Raw genomic sequence first — 25,119 nt, forward strand, 5'->3', positions numbered from 1 at the left:
TGCCCTCAGCAGTGATGGGAAGTGGTACAGAATAACCTCTGTGTCCTGGACGTGCCCTCTCCCAGCTACTGCAAAAAATAAATCTGTCCTGGTCAGAACCAGGACTGTGTCGTAATCTATCTGTCCATCTCTCTGCTCGGTAATCTTGGGAACTTAATTATCTGTGCGGCCATTAAGAAAAACGGGTCAAATTGACCAGTGATTTCCAAAGTGATTAGAGAAAAATTGATCTGAGGGAGGGGCAGGAGATGTGCAGTTTCCCTAGGATGCCTAACAAGCAGTATGACTGGTTTGTGATCCTGCAATCAATGTCAGTCTGAAGAGGCAACTTAATTGCTGCAGGATTGAGTGAGTGGCTGGAATTCTGTGCTGGAGTCCATCCTGTCTGTGATCTCATGTCTTGACAAGAGCCATCACCTGGAGCTGCACTCAGCCATGCTCAGAAACACAGTTCTGTGGTACACAGGAGGGTGCAATCGTTTGATTCATTTTTTGGCTTCTGTTCTGCACCCCTGCCTTCCTGGACTTCGGTCCCTGCGTTGGTTAATGGACTCTAGTCATAGTCTCAGATTATTTTTGCTTCCAGAGATAATTTTTTCTTCTCATCTTTTGGAGTTGTCTCTGGACAAGCAGAAGAGAATTTGTAATTATCTTTCTATTATAGGTTCCATTTTATGAAGACTAGAGCATGTGGAAATGACAGTGGTACAAAGACAGGATATCTCTGATTATAGGCCTTATGATTTTTGTGAACTAACTCCTGTTGATGAGTAGAAGCACACACTGTTTAAATAAAACATTAATATAATCTTAATGATTTCAGTGGTATTTAGTCACTTCCATTTTTTTCTAATTTTGGCTCTGAAGCTACAGAGCTTCAGCTCCTACCTGTTGATCTGTCTTTGCTAAATAGAAAATGTTTCTGTTATCACCCTTTTATTCTCAAAATCAGTACTTTAGAATGACATCAGCCCTTACCTTAATAGCATAAGCAAATTAATAAGCTTAAATAGTAAGCTAAATTAATTAGGCTATTAGATTGCAATTAGCCTGTCTTTGACCATGCCCATTAGTCCTTTGAACACTACTTGAGGCCTCTCTGGATTCTGTCATTTTTACCTGTCATTCCTGAACTACTACAGCGTGTTGGTCATTGTTGCAGCAGCATTCTCATCACTCCAGACACATAAGGATGGCACTTTCCCCTTATCCAATTGTCTTTTCATCCCTCCTGTTGGCATATTGAGAGCTCACATTTGTTCTTCTTCAAGCATTTTGCAGATTCATGGCTTTCAAAGTCTGGCCAAGCTTGTCTTGTTTGCTTCCTTTCTTTCTTTCCAGGCTGTTTTCTAGTCAAAAAATCCAGCAGATACTGAATTGAATATTAATGATAACTATTTTTATTTTATAGGATTGGATCATAATCAGATTACTTCAGCCAGGCTTATTTTCTGAGCCCATGCTGCTTTGAGTTCTCTGATTCTTATATCAACCTTTCAGTATTTTTTTCTGTTGTCAGCTCAGTCCAAATCTCATTGTATTGTTTTGGTTTTAAATATTTGCCCAAAATAACCTTCTTCCATTTTTGTACAGAGTCAATGCTTAAAAAATTTAATGAAAATCAACATTTAACTTGGAGATAAGTTTGTTGCTTTGGGTGTTTCGTTTGGGTAGTTTTGGGGGTTTTTTTTAATCTGTCTGGACCAGCTAATTAAAAAAAAGATAATTATGGCATTAACTTTAGGTAGGTAGTGGTGGTATAAGATACAAACCCAGGAGCGTTATCAGAGGTGGGTGCTGCTCCTTGGTACATGACTACAAATGCAGGTGCTCTCTCACAGGAAAATTGAGGCTGAACTCAGTCAGTCCTGCCAGACCTTTTATTAAATTTGAAAACCCTGGAGTGAAAAGTGATCTGAGGCAACAGAGGAGAGCAGAATTTCCCAAAGGAAAAGGGATTGCAAGGAGCATGCAGTTGTGAGGTTTCTGACAGTGTGTTGGAGAGGGAACTAAAAAGGGAGTAGGAAATGATGTGCTTGGAACAGGGAGTGGGGTTTGCAGCCTCTTGTGTTGGTTGCATGTCCTGGGAGCCCTGGAGGAATGTGGTGATGGAGTACCCTGGATTGCAGGAGTGAGAGCTGTGGTGGTGGAGGTGAGGGAACAGTTGATAAAAACTTTGAGGAGGGAAGGGCAGAGTTTATTTGCAGCCTGAACACTTGGTGTACAAGAGGGAGCATTACCCATCTCCTTGATGCTGGGCTAGAGGAGGAAGTGCTGTGGTGTGTCAGTGTTGCTAAAGAAGGGAGGGAAAAAGGAAGATTTAAAAGCAGACGGAACAACACAGTGTGGAGAGCCAGTCTGCTCTGAAAGGTGTCTTCAGGATTAGATTGGTGAACTTCTCACTTGTCACATCACCTGTGAGCTGCACTCTCAGATGAGGTTTTGTAGGTTTGGTCACAAGCTTCCTCTATAAAATCTTTGAAACTCTAGGAACTAGAGGAAATGCAATTGCAGTTCTTCTTTGAAGAGAACTAAGAAGCAAAGCAGGAGAAGCACCTCTACAGCTGCTGCTCAGAGCACTGCAGTGTGATGGCTCCTGTAGTCCAAGGCAGCTGAACAAAGGTTTTAAGTGCTGGGGGGTTTTTTAGCTTGGAAGTTTGTACATTCCTTGGCTTATGAGAGTGAAATACTTTATTTCCTATCCACACTCGCTAATAGATTCCAGTATCTTAGAGAGTTGCCATAGTGATAAAAAAGGGAACAGAATCTACTTGTCTTCCTGGGATAGCAGAATTATTAAATTAAATGCTCTTTTCCATTAAAGGAGAGTGTCATTATCATATTTCTGAGAACTGTTTTAGAGCAGAAGTAATGTGTTTAAGGTGGTGTCCTGCATTAATCGTGTTCCTTCTTGAGGCACCTCTAGCCTTAACTTGCACTTGGGATACACCCCTTTATCTCCCCCTCTGCAGCTGGTGGAACAGAACAACACCTTTCTTGGGAAAGTCTGCTCCACTCCATCAGAATTCATGCAGCTGTGACCACAAAGAGCTGGGCAAAAGAAGCAAAATTTTCCCAAAATTGCAGCACAGAAACTGAAATGTAAGACGTGAGTTGCAGAGGATGAGGTGGGATGAAAGGAGCCACCATGGGATGGAGTGCAGGGAACAGAGCTGAAAGTGGTGGCAGGAAGAGAAAGGAGATTGGAGGGGAGCAAAAGAGATGGAGGGGAGCAAAGGCAACATGTAGGGAACATCCATGAGCTTAGAACAAAATGGGAGTGAACAACATAACCCAAGTTGTCAGAGAGAAGCTTTCAGCTTTTGGTGTAATGGAGATGCACTGGGTGGAAGGTGGAGTAGCCCTGTGATGCACATCCATGCCTGCTTCATGCAGGTGGAAAAAAGACACAACTCACACTGGATTGCTCTTTGCTTCCCTTCCTTTCAGAAAAGTAAATGTAACAAACTTTAAGCAAATACAAATCTTTGTGATGGCTCAGAGTTCCCCATGAAAATGACCATTCTTACCAAGTTGTAAACTCCAGTGCTCTTGCTGGTTTATCTTCTTTGGTGACTTTTAATTACCTGGTAATCTTCCCCTGAACTGCCTATTTTGGGATCACAGTTCTGTTTCAGAAATATAAAAACAAAGGTCTTCTGAGTATCTGCCTTTCCTTACCTGCTTGGAAAAACCTGGAAGCAGAGGCAGGAGTTAGGGTGTTTGAGCCTTCAGATTCCTTTGCTTGGAGCTGCCAGTTTCCATTTTGCAGAATAAACAAGCAGGATAAACTCTTTACAATGTGTAGGCTCAATCTTCTCCATACATTTACTGGTTGGTTTTTGAGATTTCAGTCAGCCATGGCTTAAAGCTCCACAGCAGTCACTGGGCTCAGCATTCAGACAATTAACCAGGAATTGCAGTTTGTGCCTCGCGCTCTCGGGCGTCTTTCAGTGTGTGGTATGCAGGGATCTGCCTGATTCTTCCTTTCCTTCCCCCTCCTGTTTGCTGCCTTCCCACCAGGGAGGAGCTGACTGGTTTGCTTTGCTGGAGTCCCTACCTGGCTGTGTTTGGACTCAGTTCCCAGCTGCTCCTCAGGGTCCCAGGAACAGCTCTGGAACGCTGTGGATCTCAGTGCTGTTTGTCAGCAGGTTGTTCTGCCACTGAAACTCCTTGCTGATCTCAGACTTGGTTGGAAGCTGTTAAAAATGGATAAGAGTTTGTTCAAACAGGTTTCACGTTGTATTGTGCATTCTTAGTCTCTGGAAATCACAGTCCTGTTAATTTGAATTCTTCCCAGGAAAAACTGAATTTAAACCCCCCTGAAACCACAAGTATCTATCAGATTTAATAAACTCATCTTGTGGATGATCCCTCCTAATTTTTGTCTCCATATTTACTTCAGGGATTGCCACCTAAGAAAGGTTTTTCCACTTATTCAGACTATTTTTTTAGAAGATTAACTTCAAACAAAAAATAAGTGTTTAGTACTTTGTTTCACTGTGAGTAATTTACAAAAGTGAAGTGTAGGGTTAAAAGGCATGTCTGATGTTTTACAATGTTATCAAATATTGCTGGTTTTTGAAAGTTACAGACTAGTGTAATGCTTCAGCTTTAGGTTCCTTTCCCTTATGAAAGCACAGCTTTGGACACTGAAATACAATGTGGCAGAGAGCAGGTTAAACAAAATACAAGGTTTCAAATGGAAGCTACTTTGCTTCCAGCTGGATTTCAAAGAACGGCAAAGCATTTCTTAAAATTTCAATCAAGTCTTTATTACTTAATGACCACCTAGAGTAGGAAGAATTATCCTCATCCTATTAAGCACTCAGCTTGGAAGATTTGAAAGGTTGCTTTGTTGTTGTACAGAGTTGTGATCTGTCTAATAACAAGATCTATTGAAAAGGAATTGTTAAAATAAAATTAAACAACCATGTGGTGGTGTCTGTTAGGATTGCAGAGCCTCGGTGCTTTGGGGATATTTGAGTCATTTAGACTTTTAACAAACTTGAAACTGTCTTTTGAGACCAAAATATTTCTAATATTTTTCCTAAAAATCTATTCTGCTATTAATCAAAAAGCATTAATATTCCTTGATAATGAGATGAGAACACCTCTCTGTTTCTTTTGGAGCAAAAACTTAAATTTGAGGTAAAATTTTCTCAGTGTTCTCACTACCCAAAGAAAATCTCTCTTCTGCTCTTTTGAAAATGCAGCTGTATAAGATTCTGCCAGAAGCTTTTAACACCAGGCTTCCAAGTTCAGCTCATCATTGGGCATTCATTGCCTGCACTGAGCCTTTTCCATCTGCTCCCTGGTGCCTGAGTCTGCTCCATCCATGAGCTGCCAGGCCCAGGGAGGGCTCTGCTTGCCATGGGGTGGCCCATGGAGACATGGCAAGAGGTTTCAGCAGCATTCCTGTCTCCCAGTTTGGGCTCCCCACGGCTCTCCCAGTGCTGGGGTGACTGTAAAGATTTGCAGGAAGGGTAGTGGTGGTTTCCAGAGAAGTCTGTATATTATTCCATTCAAAAAACTCCTCCAAACTTTCAAGCAAATTCAAAGAAGACTGGAAGGGCAAAGTCCTTCCAACAATGAAGTTTGTAGTTAGGAATTAGACATGAGGAGACTGACTAACAGCCCCAGAGTTAATGTTCCTATTTCTGGCTTCTGAAAGGTTTCAGTAGTTCTCCTAAGCTTTCTCAGAATCTCACTTTTAGTTTCAGAAATTTTCTTCACTGTTGATCTGATAGACCCCTACAGCATTAATGAACAGCTGTCATTATCAGATGACACTTTCTCATACCTTGTCTGAAATAGTGGGTTGAGTGGGTAATTTTATTAAATACTTTGCTATTAATTCTTCAGAGAAAGCTGCCAAAATCTGTGGTGTAATAAATAATAATTAAACTAATTTCTCTGAACATGCAGTCTGCAAACAAACACAGAAATACAGAAAATTAAATTCTTGATATTTGTGCAATGTGATAGTAGCTAATGCCACTTCTCTTTAAAGGCAGTCTTGGGGCTAAACTTTAGATGCTAATTTTTGGTCTTACTTGCTATTTGAATTATTCAGCTCTACTCTGGGACACAGCACATATTTGATAACCTCATATATTGCAAAGTAACAGCTTTTGGGATTTTTTTAATGTGTAAAGATAGAACGTCTTGTACAGTGAAGAAAGGCCCAAATCTGGCAACAGTCACTGGGCAGGATGCAGGGAAAGGGAGCATTTCTAACATAAAGCTACTTGGAGAGTGGCAGGGCCAGCTGTCTGAAACCAGAGGGTACAAAGTACAGGGACAAAGAGGACAAGGCCCAGTCAAATTGTGTTTATTGGACTCTGCCCCAGTGTAATTTGCTGCTCGTAACTGGTGCTTCCTCAACTGCTCGTTCAACCCGATTCCTGTAAGCATAAAAAGCAACCCCTGAATAATCCCTCCTTATGAGGCTGTTCCAGTGATAATCTGATGTGAGCAGTCCTTCTTCCAGCTATGGGAATAGTCTCTGAGTCCCTGCTGGCAGGGGAAGGGAAGAGACCAGGACCATAGAACACCACTGTGTTCTATGAGGAAGGAAAGGCTGGAGAGGTGAAAGGAAGAGGAAAATAGGATTTACTCTTCCAAATAAAGACTTTTCTCAGTGGTTGGATTCATTTAGGACCAGGTCATAAAGTCACCTAGAAATCCTCCCAGTGTGAGGCAGGGGGGTGAGCAAATATGATCCATTGAGTAGGTGCTATGGGAGAGACTGAGGGGGCTCAGCCTGGAGAGAAGAAGGCTCAGGGGAGACCTTCTCACTCTCTTCAACTCCCTGACAGGAGGGTGGACACAGGCTCTGTTCCCACAGAACAAGGGACAGGATGAGAGGGAACAGCCTCAACCTGTGCCAGGTTGGACATCAGGAGGAATTTCTCCATGGAAAGGGTGGTCAGGCACTGTAAGGGACAGCAGGAGGAATTTCTCCATGGAAAGGGTGGTCAGGCACTGTAAGGGACAGCAGGAGGAATTTCTCCATGGAAAGGGTGGTCAGGCATTGTAAAGGACAGCAGGAGGAATTTCTCCATGGAAAGGGTGGTCAGGCATTGTAAGGCACCACCCAGGGAGGTGGTGGAACCCCCATCCCTGGAGGAGTCCAAGGAAAGCCTGGATGTGGCACACAGGGCTCTGGGCTGGGTGACAAGGTGTGATGGGTCTCAGGGCTGGACTCTTGGAGGTCTTTTCCAACCTCAGTGATTCTGTGGTTCCAGTGGAGGAGATTTCACCATGGGGGAGACTCCTGCAGGCCAAGGGGCTCTTTGGATGTACAATGTTCTTTCCAGTCATGCAGGGGGAGTTGTGTTTCTGTTTTCTAGTCTTGGGGAGTTCTCAGGGTGTCATTTATCAAGGCTGTCAGTCTTAGACATCTTTTTGCTCAGACACTTCTCGAGTACCAAAACATAAGTTGATAACCATTTGCTCGATGCCTCTATATATTCCCCTCCCTTCCCATCTGTCTGTGTGCAAAGTCATGCTTTGTGCTCAGAATGCACAAAGTATCACAGGATTTGAAGTTTGCTTGCTCTTCCAAAGTTCCTGTAGTGTTGGAAAAAGTAATTTCTATTCATGTGGATTGGGAAGGATGAGCTTGTTTTTCCCTTTGATTTTGTAAGTTGAATTGCAAGACTTCAGCCCCACACAGCAGTATATATTTGTAAAGCATCTTTTTAGGATATATTTTAACTTGGTAAAAGTTGTGAAATTGTGAATTTAATACTGAGAATTTAATATTGAGAAGCTTATACTGGAATTTGGTCTCTGCGAATGCAAAGACGGATATTTGACATACGTTTGGGTTTTTTTTAATCTCCCTTTGGAATCACGAAAATTCTAATCATTTCATTCATTCATTCTTTTTCAGCTGGGAATGACAGGTAACACTACTCCCTTTGGGCAGCCTTTCAGTCAAACTGGAGGGCAGCAGATGGGAGCTGCAGGAGTGAATCCTCAGTTGCCGAACAAGCCAGGCATGGCCAATAGCCTGTCTCCCTTCCCTGCCGACATCAAGAGTACTCCTGTCACCAGTGTGCCAAACATGGTGAGTTGGACCTGCTGCTTCCAGCATTCTTTACCTCTTCCTAGTGCTTTCTAAGTTTCTTGGGTGATCCAGGTTCTGCAACATTATCAAGTTACTTCTCCACGGTCATTTAAGCATCAGAGTTGTCCCGTGGTTCCTCGCTTCCAGTCTGCAGTGTGTATATAAAACTTCTGTCCACTTTTATGCAGTGGTTATACTTTCTCAAGGATCACAATTATAGAAACTGTATTGCATCCTTTCATTTTGGCTGGTATATTTAGTTTCAAACCAGATAAAAATGTCACATTCTGTGTGTCAGAATGTGTTGGGTAGTGTTGGGTCAATTAGAATGTGTTGGTGAATGTGTTCACCACCTTCCTGAAACTAAAGAGTACCTCATATCCTTTGAAACTGATGTGGTAAACACCCTACATGCTTCTCACTTTATACTGTGGCTGACTTGCATGTCACAAACTTGCAAGAACAGTTCTTACTAGGACACCTTGCAAGTTTATAGTATGATGTTTACCAGAGTTCTCTTTATAAAGTTAAATTAAATATTCCCATTTGTCTCAGGATGTTGCGTATTAATCAAACTGCTTGTGTTGTTTCTATGGAAACTCCAGCTTGTTGCATTTTATATTCTTATACATGATAGCAGTTACTATAGAAACTTGTAAGACCTGCAAATTGCTTATTTTTTAATTTAAATCCAAAAAAAAGCTATTTTTTGGCACAACCAATGCTTGCTCTTCCATCACTGTGTTTGCTACCTGCCTGTCACTAATAAGCTGTGTATGAGAGGCAAGAGGATGCAATAAACTTCCTCTTTTAGCCCAATTTTAAAGAATCACTTCCTAATTTTCCTCTAGTTAAGCTGTGAAATCTTTAATATCATCTGTCATTTACTGTTTATGATTATGGAAAGGAGCTTGTGACTAGATTAACGCCATGTGCAGAACACCACTTGCACTCATGCAGAATATTTGTAAAAGACAATTTGTTGCATGACTACTCTAATTGTTTTAAGTGTTTGGATCCAGGTGTAAAACAAGTGAGTTATTGTCCTGATGCTGCAGAAAACCTGCAGGTCTCCCCAAAATGCTGTATTCATCTCAGGGACTGGGGGATCTTGAAGCCTAATTTTGTGCTCATTTAAGAATCAGGTTTGGGAAAGTCTGAGTCTTAATATACTCACCAGTATAGAATGCAGTGGTCAATATTCAGGTGGAATAAAAAAGGCATTTGCCATCAAGGCTTGTCAGGTGATGGGAGAGAAATAAAATCAAAAACTGTTTTCTTTCTCCCATCTTGTCCAAGAGAAAGAGGAAAGTAAGGGAAACATTCCCAGTAGTATCAATTGCAGTTTTAAAATGTCAAAAATACCAACTGAGAGAACAATCAGAACCATCTGTCTTTGTTACTCAGGTGTCAAAAGCTTTGCATGTCCAATATATCTTCTTTTCCCTCACACCAAAACAGAGAGTAAAGGGCATTTCAGCCAACAGACACTGGCACTGTGGAGCCCAAAGGTCTCAGCTCACATGGGGGTTGAGGCATGGTGATCCTGACAGGGGTGTAACTTCAAAAACTGAATTTCTATCTAAACATTTTTATTGCAAAGCCAAGAACGTAAAAAGAAATGTCACACTTGTTAGAATTTAACCTTTATTTGGCAACAGAGGGTAAGGCAATGTAATTATTTGGTAATAGCACATCCATGGCCATATGTTATTCCTTCCACAGGGACTTTGCTTTATTCAGTGAACAATATGAACAGAGCCCCTGGAAAGAGCACACAGTCAACATTTAGTTCTATTTTTGCAGCTCAGTGTGTAGCTGTGGGCATTGCTGACAATGTTTTAATATATCTCACTTGGTCATTTCCAAATGCTCTTTCCTGTGGCAGTCAGCACTGGAGCAGGTTTTTTCTTTGGATTAGTTCATTTTCACAGCACCTCTCTGAGATAAAGATGTGTTGCCCCAGTTTTAAGCACAGAAGCACAAGGAGAGTAAGACTGGCAGAATCTGCTGACTCAGAACTTGAGGTTTGTGGGCTCTGGCTTGCTAAACCTTATTTGATATGTTAAGGCATTACCTACGGGTAAAATAACATCCACAGCAGTTCTATGAGTTACATACACACATCTAAGTGACATCTGTCACTCACATTGGGCAACCAAAATGTGACCCAAATGGCTCTTGTGAAAAGCAGCTGGTGACAGAGGCAAGTCCCCAGAGCAGAGCTGCAATCCTGCCCTGTGTTCTTGCTGCAATCCTGTTGCTATTTCTGTGTCCTGGGAGGCTTTAGTCCCTGGAGATGATGGTTTATTCAATGTGCTTGGCCTGGAGACACGGCCTGTCCTGTTCCCTGGGGGAGGCAGTAGTGATGTGGAAAAGGCTTTTTTGTTATGTTAACATCCATCAAAAATGAACCTGTGGAGGGTCAGTTCAGACTCCATCCATCCACTACAACAACTGGAAGACAACTGCATATTTAAAAAAAACCAAAAACCCTGTTCAGGGTCCTTTGTGGGATGAGTGTAACCACATATCTTGCTAAACCAGCCCTCCATACTATCCTTATCTTAAAGGGCCCCCAAAGTACTATTCCATGTGAGAGACAAAGCACGTGAATGAAAACCCTGGTGGTGTGTGGCCTGTCTGAGGCAGGAAACCAGATTGCAGCATGGCACTGAGCACTGTGGTTACCACAAGGGGTATTTAAACTAGAGAAGAGGAAGCAGAAAAGTGCAGCCATTGTCTGAGGACTCTTAAGTCCTGAAAACCAAAATATTTTTAAATACTCCTTTCAGTCTTTAGCCTTACACCTTATATGTGTGCTGCAAAAGTAAAAGATGATTCAGCTTCTTAACCCACATTATTCTAATCATTACTGTGTGATACCCCTGTCCCCAACAGTAACCAGGACTTCTCCCACTGCCAGGCATAACCCTGGTAGCCAGGACAAATGTGCTGCAGCTGTAGATTTGGATTTTTGATCCAAATTCAGGCTACCACTCTCCTGAGAGCAGCACTCTCCCGTCCCCCCCGCCTGCCCAGTAAAGTGGCTCTCTGAAGTGTTCACTGCAGGCATGTTCCAGGCATGACCTTACACTACACCCTGAGAAGCACGTTTGGATTAATCTCTTTAATTAGAAAAGAAGAACAAACCTTATGCTATTAAAATGATTAAAAGGTCAGCATTAAGGTATTAATTTTCAGTGCCAGCAGGATGGATTGATTTTGTTTGTTTGTTTTGTTTTAATGGTGATCCAAACAGCATATTAGTTCTTGCTTTGTGGGGCTACTACAGAATCAGTTCCCTTTACAGAATGGTCAGCTTGAAAGCTGGACTGAAAGGCTTGTTTCCAAAAGAAAAACATTGCTTCTGATGTTGGAAGTTTTGGTGACACATTACTGAGCCTCGGTGCTGCTGAAATGGTTCTGATGCAGGACTGGGCAGTGCTGTGCTGGTGAGATCATGCACAATCCCTGGGCTGTGGACGCGAGCCACGCTCTGCTCTCGGGCTCTCAGCGTGGTGTGCAGCCAGTTTGGGAGCCAGCAGCCAGTTTGGGAGCCAGCAGCCTCTGGTTTTGGAGTGTGCAGGCTCTGGGAGGAGCTGCTGGGGGTGGCCCTGTGAGGCTTTTCCATCAAGGCCGCTGAAGCTTTGCACTCCCTGCAGTGCTGCCCGTTCCAAGGGTGGTGGTGGATGGTTCCTTCGTGGGCATACCAGTAAATCTGGTATTTCTGCATGGGTTAGGAGCACAATGGGGGAAGTTTGGCTTCCAGACACCAGCATGGTTTCACAGTTATCCCTATGACCAGCAGATGGAGTTGAGAGAATATTGCTTTTTGGAAGTGAAGGAAATAATTTTTCTTCAATTCTTGACTTAGAATTGGAGCAGCACATCTCCTGTGCTTTTCCCCCCTCCCCATCTCTTGCTAAACTGCATCAGGAGCTCTCTGTTTTGTTCTTCCTTTTTTCTTTTTATGTCCTATGGATTTCTGTAATAACAGATTGTGATCAGAAGACAGAAGTGACTTGGGGGTGAGGATGTCTCAGGTGTGTCTTGCTGCAGACCTCTGAGGGAGAGGAAGAAAGCTTTTAAACTGGAGGGCCAGGTTTAATTAGAGCAAGTAGAACTGTAGCTACTTAAAATAGACAACTGGTATTTTATTCTAGAGACCAGAAAGAAAAGGCTTTATGAAGAATCACTTATCTTTTGTGCCCTTCCAGGGAGGAAGGCCTGTGTTCTGACCCTTCCAGTGACTTTTCCTCTCTTGCAGCACAGCCACTCTCCTCTATCTCTGTGGCTGTTGCACTGGCAGCATGCTGAGTGTCTGCTTGCTGCTCTCTTCAGCATTCTCCCAGTCTCTGCTGTGCTTGCTGTCAGCTGTGCTCACCTTCCCTGTGCCTGCCCTGACCTCCACTCTGAAATTCAGTTTCTTGTTCACAGGCAAGCTCACCCCTTCCTCAAGAAAATCCCACCTGATTTACAGCAGAGGACAGCTGGGAAAAGGCTCTACTTAGGTCTAAAGGAGAAGATCTTAATAACCTGGAAACAAATCCAGCAGATAGTGTTCATGCCAGGGAAAGGATGTTCTTTTGTTAGGAGCAGAGAGTCTCTGTCTTGCCTTAGTGCAGGAGCTCATCCTGGGGATGTGGATTGCTTTGAATGGGGGGATATTTTAGCTTTTGCATCATCTGTAAATACAGTGCCAGGCTGGCAAAAGTTGACAAAGAGGAATTAATCTTTTCCCGATGCTCTGGCCTGTGTTCCACTCTCCCCTACCCCATATGCAAATATAGGCAGTGGAGAGTATCCATTGCTGTGTCCTACCCTATTCCAGCAGCTGAGGTGCTCCATAGCCAGCACTCCAACAGCATGGCTTCCCTTCCCTTACAAATTTCTCATTTGTACTTTATCCTTTTTTCTATTCAGGATTTGCTGTCTGGGATTTTTAATGCTCCTCATTCCTCAGGCTGTTTTATCCCCCACTAAAATACTGAGGTTTATGTGGGGTATATAACCTCTCAGTATTTTGCTCAGATAATTTCCTATATGTGAGAGCTGGAATCTGTCTACACTTTCCTGTATTTTGCCCCTTTTTTCTACTTTGAAACACTTCTTCAATGTACATTTCTTGGCTTTTGCTGGTCCTGCAAATCAGAAAGATGATGAGATAAAACTCCACAAGTGTATCCTTAAGAAAGATGCTTATCCAGCCTTGATGCCTAGCAGACTCAATGGCATTGAACTGAGACCTTTGCTGGTTTTAAAACAAAATTCCATTAGCAATTAAAAGCTAAGTGCACTGACCAGCTATTCAGGTTCTTTCTATGGCCTGATCATAGGAGCCTTCTCACCTTTGAGGTTGTCATGGGCTTGCAAGTTCATTTGCCAGTGCCACCCTCAGAGGTGGAAGCTGAAAGTTAAAAATATTCCTGTTTACCCTTGACATGAAAATGCTGCCTTTATCCATGTCAGTGCCAAAGCTTTGAGATAAATCCTGAGCTCTAAACACGTTCTTCATGTTAACACCACAGCACAAACTTCTCCAGGGGAGGTTTAGGTTGGATGTCAGGAAGGATTTCTTCCCAAAGAGGTTTGTCAGGCACTGGAATCTGCTGCCCAAGGAGGTGTTAGATCCCCACCCTTGGAGGTGTTCAAGGAAAGCCTGGAGGTGGCACTCAGTGCTTTGGGCTGGTGACAAGGTGGGAATTGGTCACAGGTTGGCCTTGATGATCTCAGAGGGCTCTTCCAACCTAAATGGTTCTGGGATTCTGTTGGCTTTGTGTTCAGGAGCTGAATATCTTCCTACCTCTCATTTCCTAGAGCACTGCCAGAGCTCAGGTTGGTGCTATAGGCTGACATCCCTTATCTCCCTCCAGACAGCAGGATGGCCTTCTGAGGCCATGTCCAGTTCAGGAAGCCTCTTTTCGTGTCCTGTGGAGCCTTCTGCTCAACATTCAGACTCAGATTGTGATTCCTTCTGCTCCTTGGGTGGGGAAATGCAGCACTGCAGCGTTTTGAGGCACAAATGCAAATGCTTGTGCATGTAGTGCTGGTCTCAGCCCATTTGTGCACGTGTGAGCCTCCAACCTCTGGGGCCAAAGCAGACCCTGGTGTTCCTGGTGTCACAAGGATCCTTCCTTGAGGATCTATCCTTTGGATAGGACCAGGCTGTTCATTCCATGCCTGTTGAGAGTGACTGGTGGAACCAGGGAAACCACCATCCACATGAATTGCAAGAAGTGTAAACTGGTCCTGTGTCGCTTTCCCAGCGAAGCTCTGGTCAAAAAGTGACTGCACTGGGGAATGCCTTTGGCCTTGATGCCACCCAATAGCTGCTGCTTGAGCTCTCCTTCAGTTTTGGGACAGAATGATGCTCCCTGGGCTCTACAGAGCTGGTTCAGCACTTACTAGAGCGTTCCTGCAAATCCTGTGGGCAGGAAAGACTGTTTTGAATCTTACTGGAAAAGTCTTGGGATACTCATTATTGGAGTTGATCACACTATGAACACTTAATTCAGACAGAAATATTGCTAATTGAAAGTTCTATTTATATATATATATATTATATTATATTTTTTTTATACATATTGCTAATTGAAAGATTTACAGTTCATGTGTGTATCCACGTTGTGCCTGCTATTCCTTCTGTGGAAAGGACCTTCAGGATCACAATTTAAGCCAGTGGTTGGAAGGGAACTGAAGAAGTTTGGGGGTGTTTCACCTTACTGTACCCATGTGTGGGATTTCTGGCAGTGGATTCTTAATAACCTCACTAAGATCTGCTGTTGATTACAAACCTCTCTTACAGAACTAAAAGGAATTTTTTAAACGTAGGATTTGTCCTCATACAGTGAAAGTCACATTCTTCTATCAGGGAGAAGGAAAAAACATGGAAATAAACAGAAATTACAGAAGAAAAGTATTTAAAACCATAATGCTCTGTGGAGTGGAGCTGAGGCAGAGTTCTGTATTGCATTGTTTACCTGCTGTAAGATTGCCACTGCTGCTGAGATTGCTGCCTACTTTTCTAAGAAAAGGTACATAGTGTTCCATCTTGACAATGTTGAGTGTTTTTGAATATAAATACATAAAACACTGAGAATTGCTGGTCACTTCAGTAAAGTAAAACCACCAGGGAACTTTGAATCCATCCAAGTCCACAAGAACAAGATACTTGGGCATCTATGCTGCTCAGACATGCAGGAAGCTTTTGCCCTTCAGGATAGGGACAGGACAGAACCATCTTCCTCTGTGAATGAGTTTCCATAACTTTAAAGGGTATTAATAGCTGCCTTACCCTATAGAAGTATGTATAACTCAGTTTCTAGAAAACTGATTATTGACATTCCCATCTCTGTCAGAGATTTTAACAGATTTCCAATCCCTGATCCATTTGCTCTGTTGATGGTGGAGCAAGTGGCAAGAGAAACAAAAATATCTTTTTTTGCCTTGTTTATCTGACTATTGAATTATTTATTCTAACTGTGGGTCCAGAAGTGCCTGAACTTCCTGCTTCAGCAAGAACATTGTCAGTCAGGTGAAGCAACCTGAAGAAGCTTTGCATTCTCAGGGGGGTTTGTGCCTACCAGGAGCACACTGATCTGGAGTGAGACTGCTTTGTTCTTCAAACTACTGATACTCTGCAGTTCTTCTTTTTTTGTTACTCAGTCTTCAAGTAACCCTCCTAGCTCAGGGCATCTGTGCTGATACAGCTGCAGTTGTGTCTGTTAACTGGAAGGGTAGTAACAAAAGGAGGACTTGGCTTGGGAAACAATTCTTTGACTGGATGAAAGCATCGCTTCCAACAAGATTTTCTTTGGCATGATCCCTGTATTTTTCTGCAGATTAGCTGAACTAATTGTTTCCTATTTGTGACCCAAGAATTGTTTCAGCAAAACCTCTCTGCTCTATGGATTTGCTCACAGGAGAAATGGAGGACTGAATTTCAGCTGCATGCAGTGGGAGCAGATGTTCATGGGTTTCCTTCATTCACCCTCTTATTCCTTTTATTGTTCTTTCTCTTGAAAGTTCAAGACAGATTCAGCAATTCCTCTTTGTCTAAGACTTACTATAATCATTATCAAGTGGCAGAATCTCCACTTCTTCCATCAAATACCAGACATGGTGTTTTCCACTTGATCTTGTGTGCTTCATTCCCCAGAAGAAAAGCAAGCTCCAAACCCTGATATGCAGGGACAAAGCTTGCTGCTGGAGTAGGAAGAACTTGTGCAAGGAACTTTTTGTTGATTTAAGAAAATTAGGGTTTTGTAGGCTGTGGAATTTCCTGGGGAATCCTTCTCAAAGGTCAGAAGTAGAATGGGCTCAAATGGTGTATGCTGACACTTAAACCTGATTTTCTTTAAATGTGGTACACAGGCTGTAGTCAGCTGTAGGTTAGTAGTTCTGCAGGCAGTATTGAACTATTTCCTCTATTACCTCCTCAGCATAATCCTAATGTTCCTATATTCTATTTAAAAGTATTTTTCAGGGCTGGTTTTCTTTAGGTAGCTTGGAATTTGGTGAGCTTTCCTGTAGTAACCTGTTTTCACAGTGCATAATCAAAGTGATTCTTGGAACAGTTGCTTGTTTGTCCATAAGGTTAATTCAGGCTGCAAATCACAGGGATTGCAGCACTTTTGCAGTCCCACATCTGTTCCTGCTAGGGGAGTCATTGCAGGCTGTGGATATGTTTAATTTTGAAAGTCAAGTTTCTACATTTGTCCGGGAAGGTAGAAAAGCTGCCTGATCTGTGCTGAATAATTGACATGTTAAAGAGGCTGTTTCTCTTCTGCGCTGTTACGAGCCGTGCCTTAAACTGAAGATCTCTGTGGGTTTGCAGCTGTCAGGCAGAGCTCAGGCCTTGGTGCAGAAGTGTGTCCATAAAGTATGGATGCTGGAAGTAGAACATTGGATTTTAAAGCTGATAGAACCCAGTGTCACCCTGTGATAACTCCGGTTCTCTTCAGTAGCCATAATGCAACCCCAATTTAGGTGGCCCTTACTAGGTGAAAACTATATACAGCTTGCCCTGGGAATTTTCTCTGTGGAAGGAATATAATTTGGAGACAAAAAGGATTAACTTAGGCTTGGAAAATTAGCTCTACCTTTTTTTGTAATACATGGGGGCAGTAATAGAATTTTGACTGTCTTCTCCCATTGGACTTCTCTTTTTGTTAGGGACAAGGAGCTAGGATTGATGTGTATAAAACATATGATATGAAAATCTGACCTATAGGATGAAAATATAGTACTAAAGAAGCTGGAATTCACAAAATGGTGTGGGTTGGAAGGGACCTTTAAAGAGTTCCACCTCTGAGTGTGATAAGAACTCATTGCTGTTGGAATTACGGTCTCTCTAATAAACAGTATTTTGAATGGCTCGTTATTTAAACTCTTGTTTGTGTAAGTGTTTTTAACAGAGGAACCTCTCAATACACTGATGTTTCAGCATTTTTAGAAATGTCTGAGAACGCTATAGGGAGTGGTGCAATAACCCTTGTAGCTCAGTGAACACTTTTGTGCTACTCAAATCCTTGTGCAAGGTGAAGACCAGAACTGCGGCTGGCGGGCACAACGCTGAACTCTCCTTTTTTCCCCTCAGTCCCAGATGCAAACTCAAGTGCAGCAAGTGGGAATCGTCCCGACGCAGGCCATGGCCACCGGGCCCACGGCAGACCCCGAGAAGCGCAAGCTGATCCAGCAGCAGCTGGTCTTGCTGCTCCACGCTCACAAGTGTCAGCGGCGCGAGCAGGCCAACGGCGAGGTGCGCGCCTGCGCCCTCCCGCACTGCCGCACCATGAAGAACGTCCTCAACCACATGACGCACTGCCAGGCTGGCAAGGCCTGCCAAGGTGAGCCCTCCCTGCCCTCCCCGTCCCCAGCCTTGCTCTTCTCGACTGTGCCTGGCACAGAGGAGTGTCAGCACTGGCTCTCTGCTCCCAGCTCTCCCAGTTTAGAGAACAGAGTGCAACATTTGCTCTCCTCAAGTAGGGTGGTACCAGTACAGCTTTGCAAGCGTCTTCTTCATCTCCTCTGTTGTATTAAGTGTGACCTCCACCGTGTCTTTGTCTTAAATTTCAGTACTAGTTTCCTTCATTTACACTTGGATCACAAGACATTTCAGTTGTGTTTAGTTATATGTACAGCATTGCAATATTTGCCTTTTGGAAGTAGGATGGTAGCAGTGTAGCCTTGCAATCATCCTTTTCATCTCTGTTGTATAAGGAGGGTGTAGTGTCCACCATGTCTTAAATTTTAGGACTAGTTTCCTTCATTTGCTGGTGGATCACAAAAAAATTTACTTGTCTGCTGTTTTAGTATTGCTTGTGAAGAAGAAAGAATAGAGTTACTCTTAAAAATGAAATAGTTCAAAACCAATTGAAGAGTAGAATTGCTCTAAAAAACGAAATAATTCAAAACCAATTAACCAAGGAGTGACTCTTAACTCTTGCTTTCCCTTGCTGCAGTTGCTCATTGTGCATCTTCGAGACAAATCATCTCCCACTGGAAGAATTGTACTCGGCACGACTGTCCCGTGTGCCTTCCTCTGAAAAATGCCAGTGACAAAAGAAACCAACAACGTGAGTATTTGTCTTACTGCTGTCACCATTAAAACTCTTAAACCAAAGTTGATCACCTGTGCAATGGAGCAATAAACTCTTGACAGTGTCCCAACAAACTTAGTAGCTGTTAACAATCTTGTACAAGGGTAAGTATACCAGTGAATTTCCATTTCTGATCATTGAGTGCAATTTATTACTTAAATACACAATAATTGGGAAAGTCTGAGCTCAAGCACACATCTTTTCTAAAGGGTGTGGCAACTTCTAACTGGTGTTCCATTGTGAGTCAGGTCAATAGATTCCAGTTATGAAGCAGTTTTCGGATGTAGGTAGGGGCTTGGCAAGGAAATAAGCTACTTGATTGTGTCTCTTGCTGCTAGAAACAACTTAAATCAAATAGCTATTGATTTAAAATAATAAAAAATGTTTGAAAAAATAATTCTCTCGTGTGAAAAGGTCTGGGTGTCTTAATCATTGAGTGCATTTAACACTGGTATAGATTAGCTGTAGTTCTGCAAATCATGCCTGGTTTTTATAATAGCTGAGTTGTTACTGATCCTTGGGGCCAGTCTATTTGTAGTTTATTTCTTCTTCCTTCTTGCTCTGAAAAAGAAAATTCTGAACTTATATTGGTAGGTTTGCTTCTCATCAAGTCCTTTGAAAAGATGCCAGGGTGGAACATTTTACAGCATCAATGTAAAGTTCTAGAAGTCTTAAGTAATGTTATGCCTAAGTATATTTAAATAAGGGCTGAGAAGTGGAAAATAGCTGCAGGACTTGCAAAGCTTGTACATTGGAATTGGATTGGAAGCATTCTGCTAATTTCCAGCTAAGCTGAGACTGCACTGGGGAACACCAGTAAACCTTGGAGGATGGAGAATTGCTCCTAGGTTAGTGGGGAGAGTAGCTGCTAAAACTACCAAAATTATCCATTGAGCATGTTCTCTTTATGGTTTAAGTAGGGGTTTTCCTCCTCCAAAACTGAAAAAATTACAACCATAGAGCTACTTGGAGGTCATGATTTTGTTTTCATTTTACCAAACTTCTCCTTGGTAAGCAAGATAAATCTTCTGCTTTGAAAGTAGTAATTTGTTGCAAGTGATTACCTGTTTGACCCTTGAAAAATGTGTTGAAAGCTTTGCTTTTTAATATGACATGGTCCATTTGTGCTTAACATCCTTATTACACAGTTGTTATCAAAGTGCTAACAACATCTACCAGAACAGAATTGTATTTTTCAATACAAGCTGCTGGTGAAAAGTAGTTTGTGCACTGTTTGTTTGATTGCTCATACTGATCATAAGAGAACAAAAACTGGAACATAAACAATCCTTAAAAATAATTTTGCTATGGGATCAAATACAATATTGTCTGACTGCAACAGAATTATAGTGGATAAGTGTCTCTCTTGTTGTATATGGAGGGAGATAAATATGAAATCTCCTTCTCCTATTCAGTTAATCAATAATCCAGTGGTGCAGGGTTCTTTGTCCTGGATTATGTCTCTGAGTCATACACATAACTCATGGTTTATTGGGATGTGAAAGAGGAACACTAAAAGTACTTGTTTAGCTGTATTATAAAGGGTACCCCTTTTTGGGCATTCAGGAAGGTTTGTGAAATGATTTACATTGGTATGTGCATTTTAAAATGTTGTGCCTGATCAGGTGGATACTAACCAGAGTTGGGTTTGTTTTAGACTGAAGAAAATGTTGTCTTTCTTAAGAATAAATCATAGTAGCTTCTGCTAAACTGGGAGGAGGAGGGAGTCTGCATTTTACAGAATACAGAGAACATTCAGAAAGGGAAAAGGGAATGAGAAGGGTAGTGATCCTCCTCCTATTGCTGGGCTGCCTTCCTTACAGAGAGCCCAGAACCTTCCTTCCTGTGCCCATCCCTGTTTTCCTGTTGTTATTTCAGTCCTGGTGTGGCCATGCTGGGCTTTCAAGAAGCTGCTTCAAAGGGTGCCCACCTTTTAGAACATTCTGCAGTTGAGTACTGCTGAGCCATTGCAAGGTGGTGCCTCACTTCCATGCACAGTCATTCCTATGCTTTTGTAGCTTTCCCTTCCTACTCCTTGGGGATCTGCAAGTCCTGGAAAGTCCAGGGGTTTAGGTTATTGCCATGGAGCTGTTTCTGTACAGGCCTTTTAGTGTTGGGATTTTTTGCAAAGAACATTGTGCCAGGTTTCCTTTGTATTGCCTTTTTTATTTATTTTAAAGCACTCTTGAATTATATTTTACTATAAGGATTGATAGTGACCTGACTTGTTAATAGGACATATTGGGACAAATTTAAAATTCTTTTTGTTCCACATGGTTCTTACTGTGTGTCCCACGCACCTCTGAGGGGACAGGGGAAACTGGAAAACAAATACTATGTTGTACATGGTAAAACATTAAGCTTTTCTTTTGAATAAGCAAGTGAATCCTGTGTTTTGAAGTAATGGCTTGAAATTTGGTTGAAATATTTTGGGGCTGAAGGCTTGTTTTTGTTAGGAAATTCTTCTTGCTCCCTGCTGGGCCCAACACAGTATGAGTTACAAACTTTTGCAAACAGTTGTTGATATATTTCCTAGTTTTGTAGCTGTGTCAGTTATTTTTTTGAAGATTCATCTTGTCATTTACTTGTTTGAGCTCCTTAATTCTTCCATTCCTGGCTTGGGCAGGTGTGTTGTGCCACAGCTCCTGGATCTGCTCCCATTTGTAATGTCCTGGGCCATCCCCATGTGCAGCACTTGGTGTGCATCACTCCAGGAGCAGGGGACCCTGGAAAACCCCTGGGATCCACACTCAGATGAGTGAGACTGGAAAGTGGACATGTGAACTTGGAGCTGGTCTCCTCTGGAACTTTCCTTGTAGGAAAATTTTAAATAAAATGCAGCAAGGAGAAAGCTGGATTAAGAAAGATGAAACTCAAGATAACTAATCTTCACCTAAAAGTGAGATTTTAGAGAAAACACCAGAAATTCTGGTGTCAGTGAAGTCAGAGATGAAAGAGCAGGAATCTGATGAGGGAAATGGAAGCAGGGACCATGATCTAGCTGGCTGATGTAGCAGGTTATTTAGTACAGGCAGAACATGGAAGAGAATCTGGATGTGGATGGAGCTTTTGGGAACCAGTCCTTTGCAGAGGAGGAAGGAGTGAGTGCATCCATGCACAGGGAAATGTATCCAGGAGGAAGCAGCAACTTCTTCAGTGGAGTCTTTTTCCTGTGAAAACAAAATGAAATCCAGCTTGTTCAAGCCTTCCTGTCAGTGACTGTAAGATCTACAAAAAAACATGTCTCTTGTTTTTGCAATTGCTGAAAATCATATAATGGTGACCCATCAGTTATCCCATGGAGCCACGTGGTAGATGATAGTCCATGGGTTAAGGAGTTCCTCTGATTGACTGATCCAGTGCTGTACTGAAGGCTTATGATCTAATGCTTAACTTCAATAAAAAATAAAATGGCATTGGCAGTGAAGTTTAAAACTGACTCTTCTGCTTTAAGTTCCTCATAAAATCTTTACCCCATGATTTGATTCAAGATACAGCCTTTAATTAAATGATTTTGTTCATTTACCTTCGTGTACCTGCCTAATTCTGAGGGCAGGACAGGCTTGTGCTGAGGTGAGTCAAGGGCACCAGAACAAATTTTGCTCCAACCACTGCAAGACAAGCAGAGTGAGGAACAAGACAGAACAAGTCTCAGTTAAAGAATTCAGAAGCAAAATCAATCATTTAAACCAGCATGGCTAAATTTAAATCAGCTCATAACTTGTTGTCTGAGGTGATGAGACAGAGTTGCTGATGGATTTTGGTTGAACAATTGCCAGCTGTTCTAACAGACAACTCTGTCTCAAATGCTGCTTTCTTTCTGCATCTTAATTGTTAGTATTACCTTCTTTCTACCTTATTAATCTAATCTTTAGAGTTTTGGAATTTAAAATTCTCAAAAATGGTTTAACATGTTCACTGGAGTGGTCAGGTTAGAGAAGTGCTGGGCATTCGTATTTAAAATAGCATTAGGGATCTGTGCTTAAAATAAACTTTAATTAGCTGGAGGGGTTCCCCTCTAGAAGACATGAGTGCAGTGTCATTAAACAGCACTACTTGAGACAGGAATCCTGCAGGTGAGCTGCTGTTTGATGGTTTTGATGCCTTCTGGGGCATTGGGATGTCACTGGGGCTGCTCAGGAAGTTCTGGGACTGCTTAACTTGTGCTTGTTTGAACCTTCCCTCCTCAGGTACATAAACACAAGTGACACTGGGACACCCAGAGCCAGTTCTCTTTACAGCATTTAGAATGTGAATTACAGAGCTCACTTCACACTTGTAACTTCTGTCATGGGCTCCTCAACATCTGAAGCATCAGTTAAGAAAAATAAATTGCAGTAGACATTGCTTCATGTAGCATTGGCCTAATGTGTTTGTTCCAGGGCTGTATTTATTTTAGTTGACTTTATTTCCTGCAGTATCTGCCACAGAAGGAACAGCATTTGCACTTGGGTCTCTCCAGAGTGGAAATTTAATACTCTCTGCCTCCATCTTCTTGTTTGACAGATAATGTCATGCCTTCATATAAAACCAGTGAACAAACAGACAAAAAAAAAACTCCTTCAAAAACAGATTCCTGATGTTGGGAAATACCCAGAACAGGATCCTGTTGAGTTGTGAATTGGTAGAAAAGCTGAGGCCAAATAGCCTAAAACTGTTCTAACACAAGGGCTGAACTTGTGCTTTGTAGTGACTGATGCTGCTGCCAAAGCTCAGCCCAGAGCCGTGGGTGGAGGTGCTGAACTTGTCCAAGTGAGCTTTAAGCCAAGCTTGCAGTCTCAGACACTCAGTGGTTTTTCCCAGGAGAATGTGAGGGGTGGTGGAAGGCTGGGCTCTCCTCAGTGAGGTGGCCAGAACCTTTCCCTGCTTCCCAAACCTTGGCATCACCTGTGGGCGTTCTGCCATCTCCACACTTCCAGCACTGAAAGCAGACTGGGGGGGTTTGTCCTAATTTTTCTGGTGGAATATCATCCTCTAACAAGCTGGAATTCTTATTAGCTCCTGAATCAATCTGTGCTGTCACAGCAGCCTCTGAAGCCTTTTGAATTCCAGGGTGCCACAACTTTTGTGCTATTTAACCTTCCTATTCCTTGGCTTGCAGTAGTGTAAAGGCATCTTTCTCCTAGATTGTGTGATTCCAGAGTACTACATGCAAGTCCAATGAGGAATTCATATAGTTGCTCTTTAATATGTCTTTTTTTTTTTTTTAATTAAGCTGATAGGATCTTAATCAGCTTCTGTCTTTGTTTTTAAATTCTCTTGGGAATGATCAGTGAGTTCAAAATTTATTGTGAGTGTGTCCACAGAGTGTAAATATACATAAGCCTTAATTTTCACAGTAATTTCAGCATTTAAAATACTGTGGATTGTCCTTTGGGGGAAAAAAGGATGTTTTTTGTAGGGCTGCTTATTCAGGAGAGGGAGATATCTGAGTATATTTATTTGTAGTTCTTTGGCAAATGAGATCAAATTGATTTCTCATCTGGAGAGAGAAAAGTCTGGACTCTGCAATGTGTGTGTTTTCTCTTGGGTGGAAGCTGGAAGCCTGTGTATCTCTTTCAGTGATTCCATTTCCATAGTGGGTAAGGATTTAAGAAATCCTGGATAATGCTGTTAATGTCTCAGAAGGCTTGTTTTTGTGACTTTTTTATCTAACCACGTGCCCCTACTAATATTTCAATAAAACAGTTATTGTTGCCTATATTAAGAGCCATTACTGTTGCTAAGTTTAATTCACACATTTATAATGCACATTACGTATTTAATTACTTGAGAGGGAAAATGTGAAGGAAGTGTTACTCCTACCAGAGTTCTGATTATCAAAATGCAGTGTCTCTGTGCTGAGGGTTGTACTCCATGGGTCATTCACTAGGGAACATGGTATTACTTAGAATGGCAGCTAAAATGAGAACCAGAAAGCAAAATTTTGCTCTCTTCTGCATCAAGTAAATTCTACTTTTCCCTGTTGTTTCCATTTCCTATCTACAAGGAAGGTGACTCTTCCATACATCTGTATGGTGGGAGAGGTTGGTTGGTTGTGGTAGCCATATAGGTTAATAAATACCTAAACATCATCTAAATTACTTACCAGGGTTCAACCCCTTACTGACTCTCCAACTTATTTTAGATTTAGCCAGTACAATCTGAGACTCATCAGGGTTTTTCATATCTCTGAGTAACTTGGGGTTTAAGGTGATTTGGCCTTCAGAGGATTCGTGTGGTGACTGCTCGCAATGAAAATTTCTACCAACAGATCTTCAGTATTACCTTTGTGTCCAAGGACACAGTGTTTCTGCTGAACTCAGGATCTCTGTTCTGGAGCCAAATATTTTGACCTAAAATGGGATTGATGGGAAAGAGGGAAGTAGAGGAATTAAATGTTTTCCCCCCCTTAGTTTACTGTCCCCAAGCATGAAAATCCTATTTAGCCGTATATAG

General features: G+C 42.1%; 1 protein-coding gene across 7 annotated transcripts in view; it reads left to right on the forward strand.

The window, feature by feature from the left end:
* Positions 1–25,119, forward strand: part of CREBBP (CREB binding protein) — a 95,967-nt gene that overhangs the window by 31,098 nt on the left and 39,750 nt on the right. For all 7 annotated transcript variants that reach the window (XM_053991861.1, XM_053991863.1, XM_053991867.1 and 4 more), the window contains 3 exons: positions 7,901–8,077; positions 17,679–17,928; positions 18,544–18,657. In XM_053991861.1, coding sequence (XP_053847836.1) covers positions 7,901–8,077; positions 17,679–17,928; positions 18,544–18,657 — 541 coding nt within the window. The remainder of the gene's footprint in view (positions 1–7,900; positions 8,078–17,678; positions 17,929–18,543; positions 18,658–25,119) is intronic.

The sequence above is a fragment of the Vidua macroura genome, chromosome 16 (genome assembly GCF_024509145.1).
Source record: "Vidua macroura isolate BioBank_ID:100142 chromosome 16, ASM2450914v1, whole genome shotgun sequence".
Taxonomy (NCBI): domain Eukaryota; kingdom Metazoa; phylum Chordata; class Aves; order Passeriformes; family Viduidae; genus Vidua; species Vidua macroura.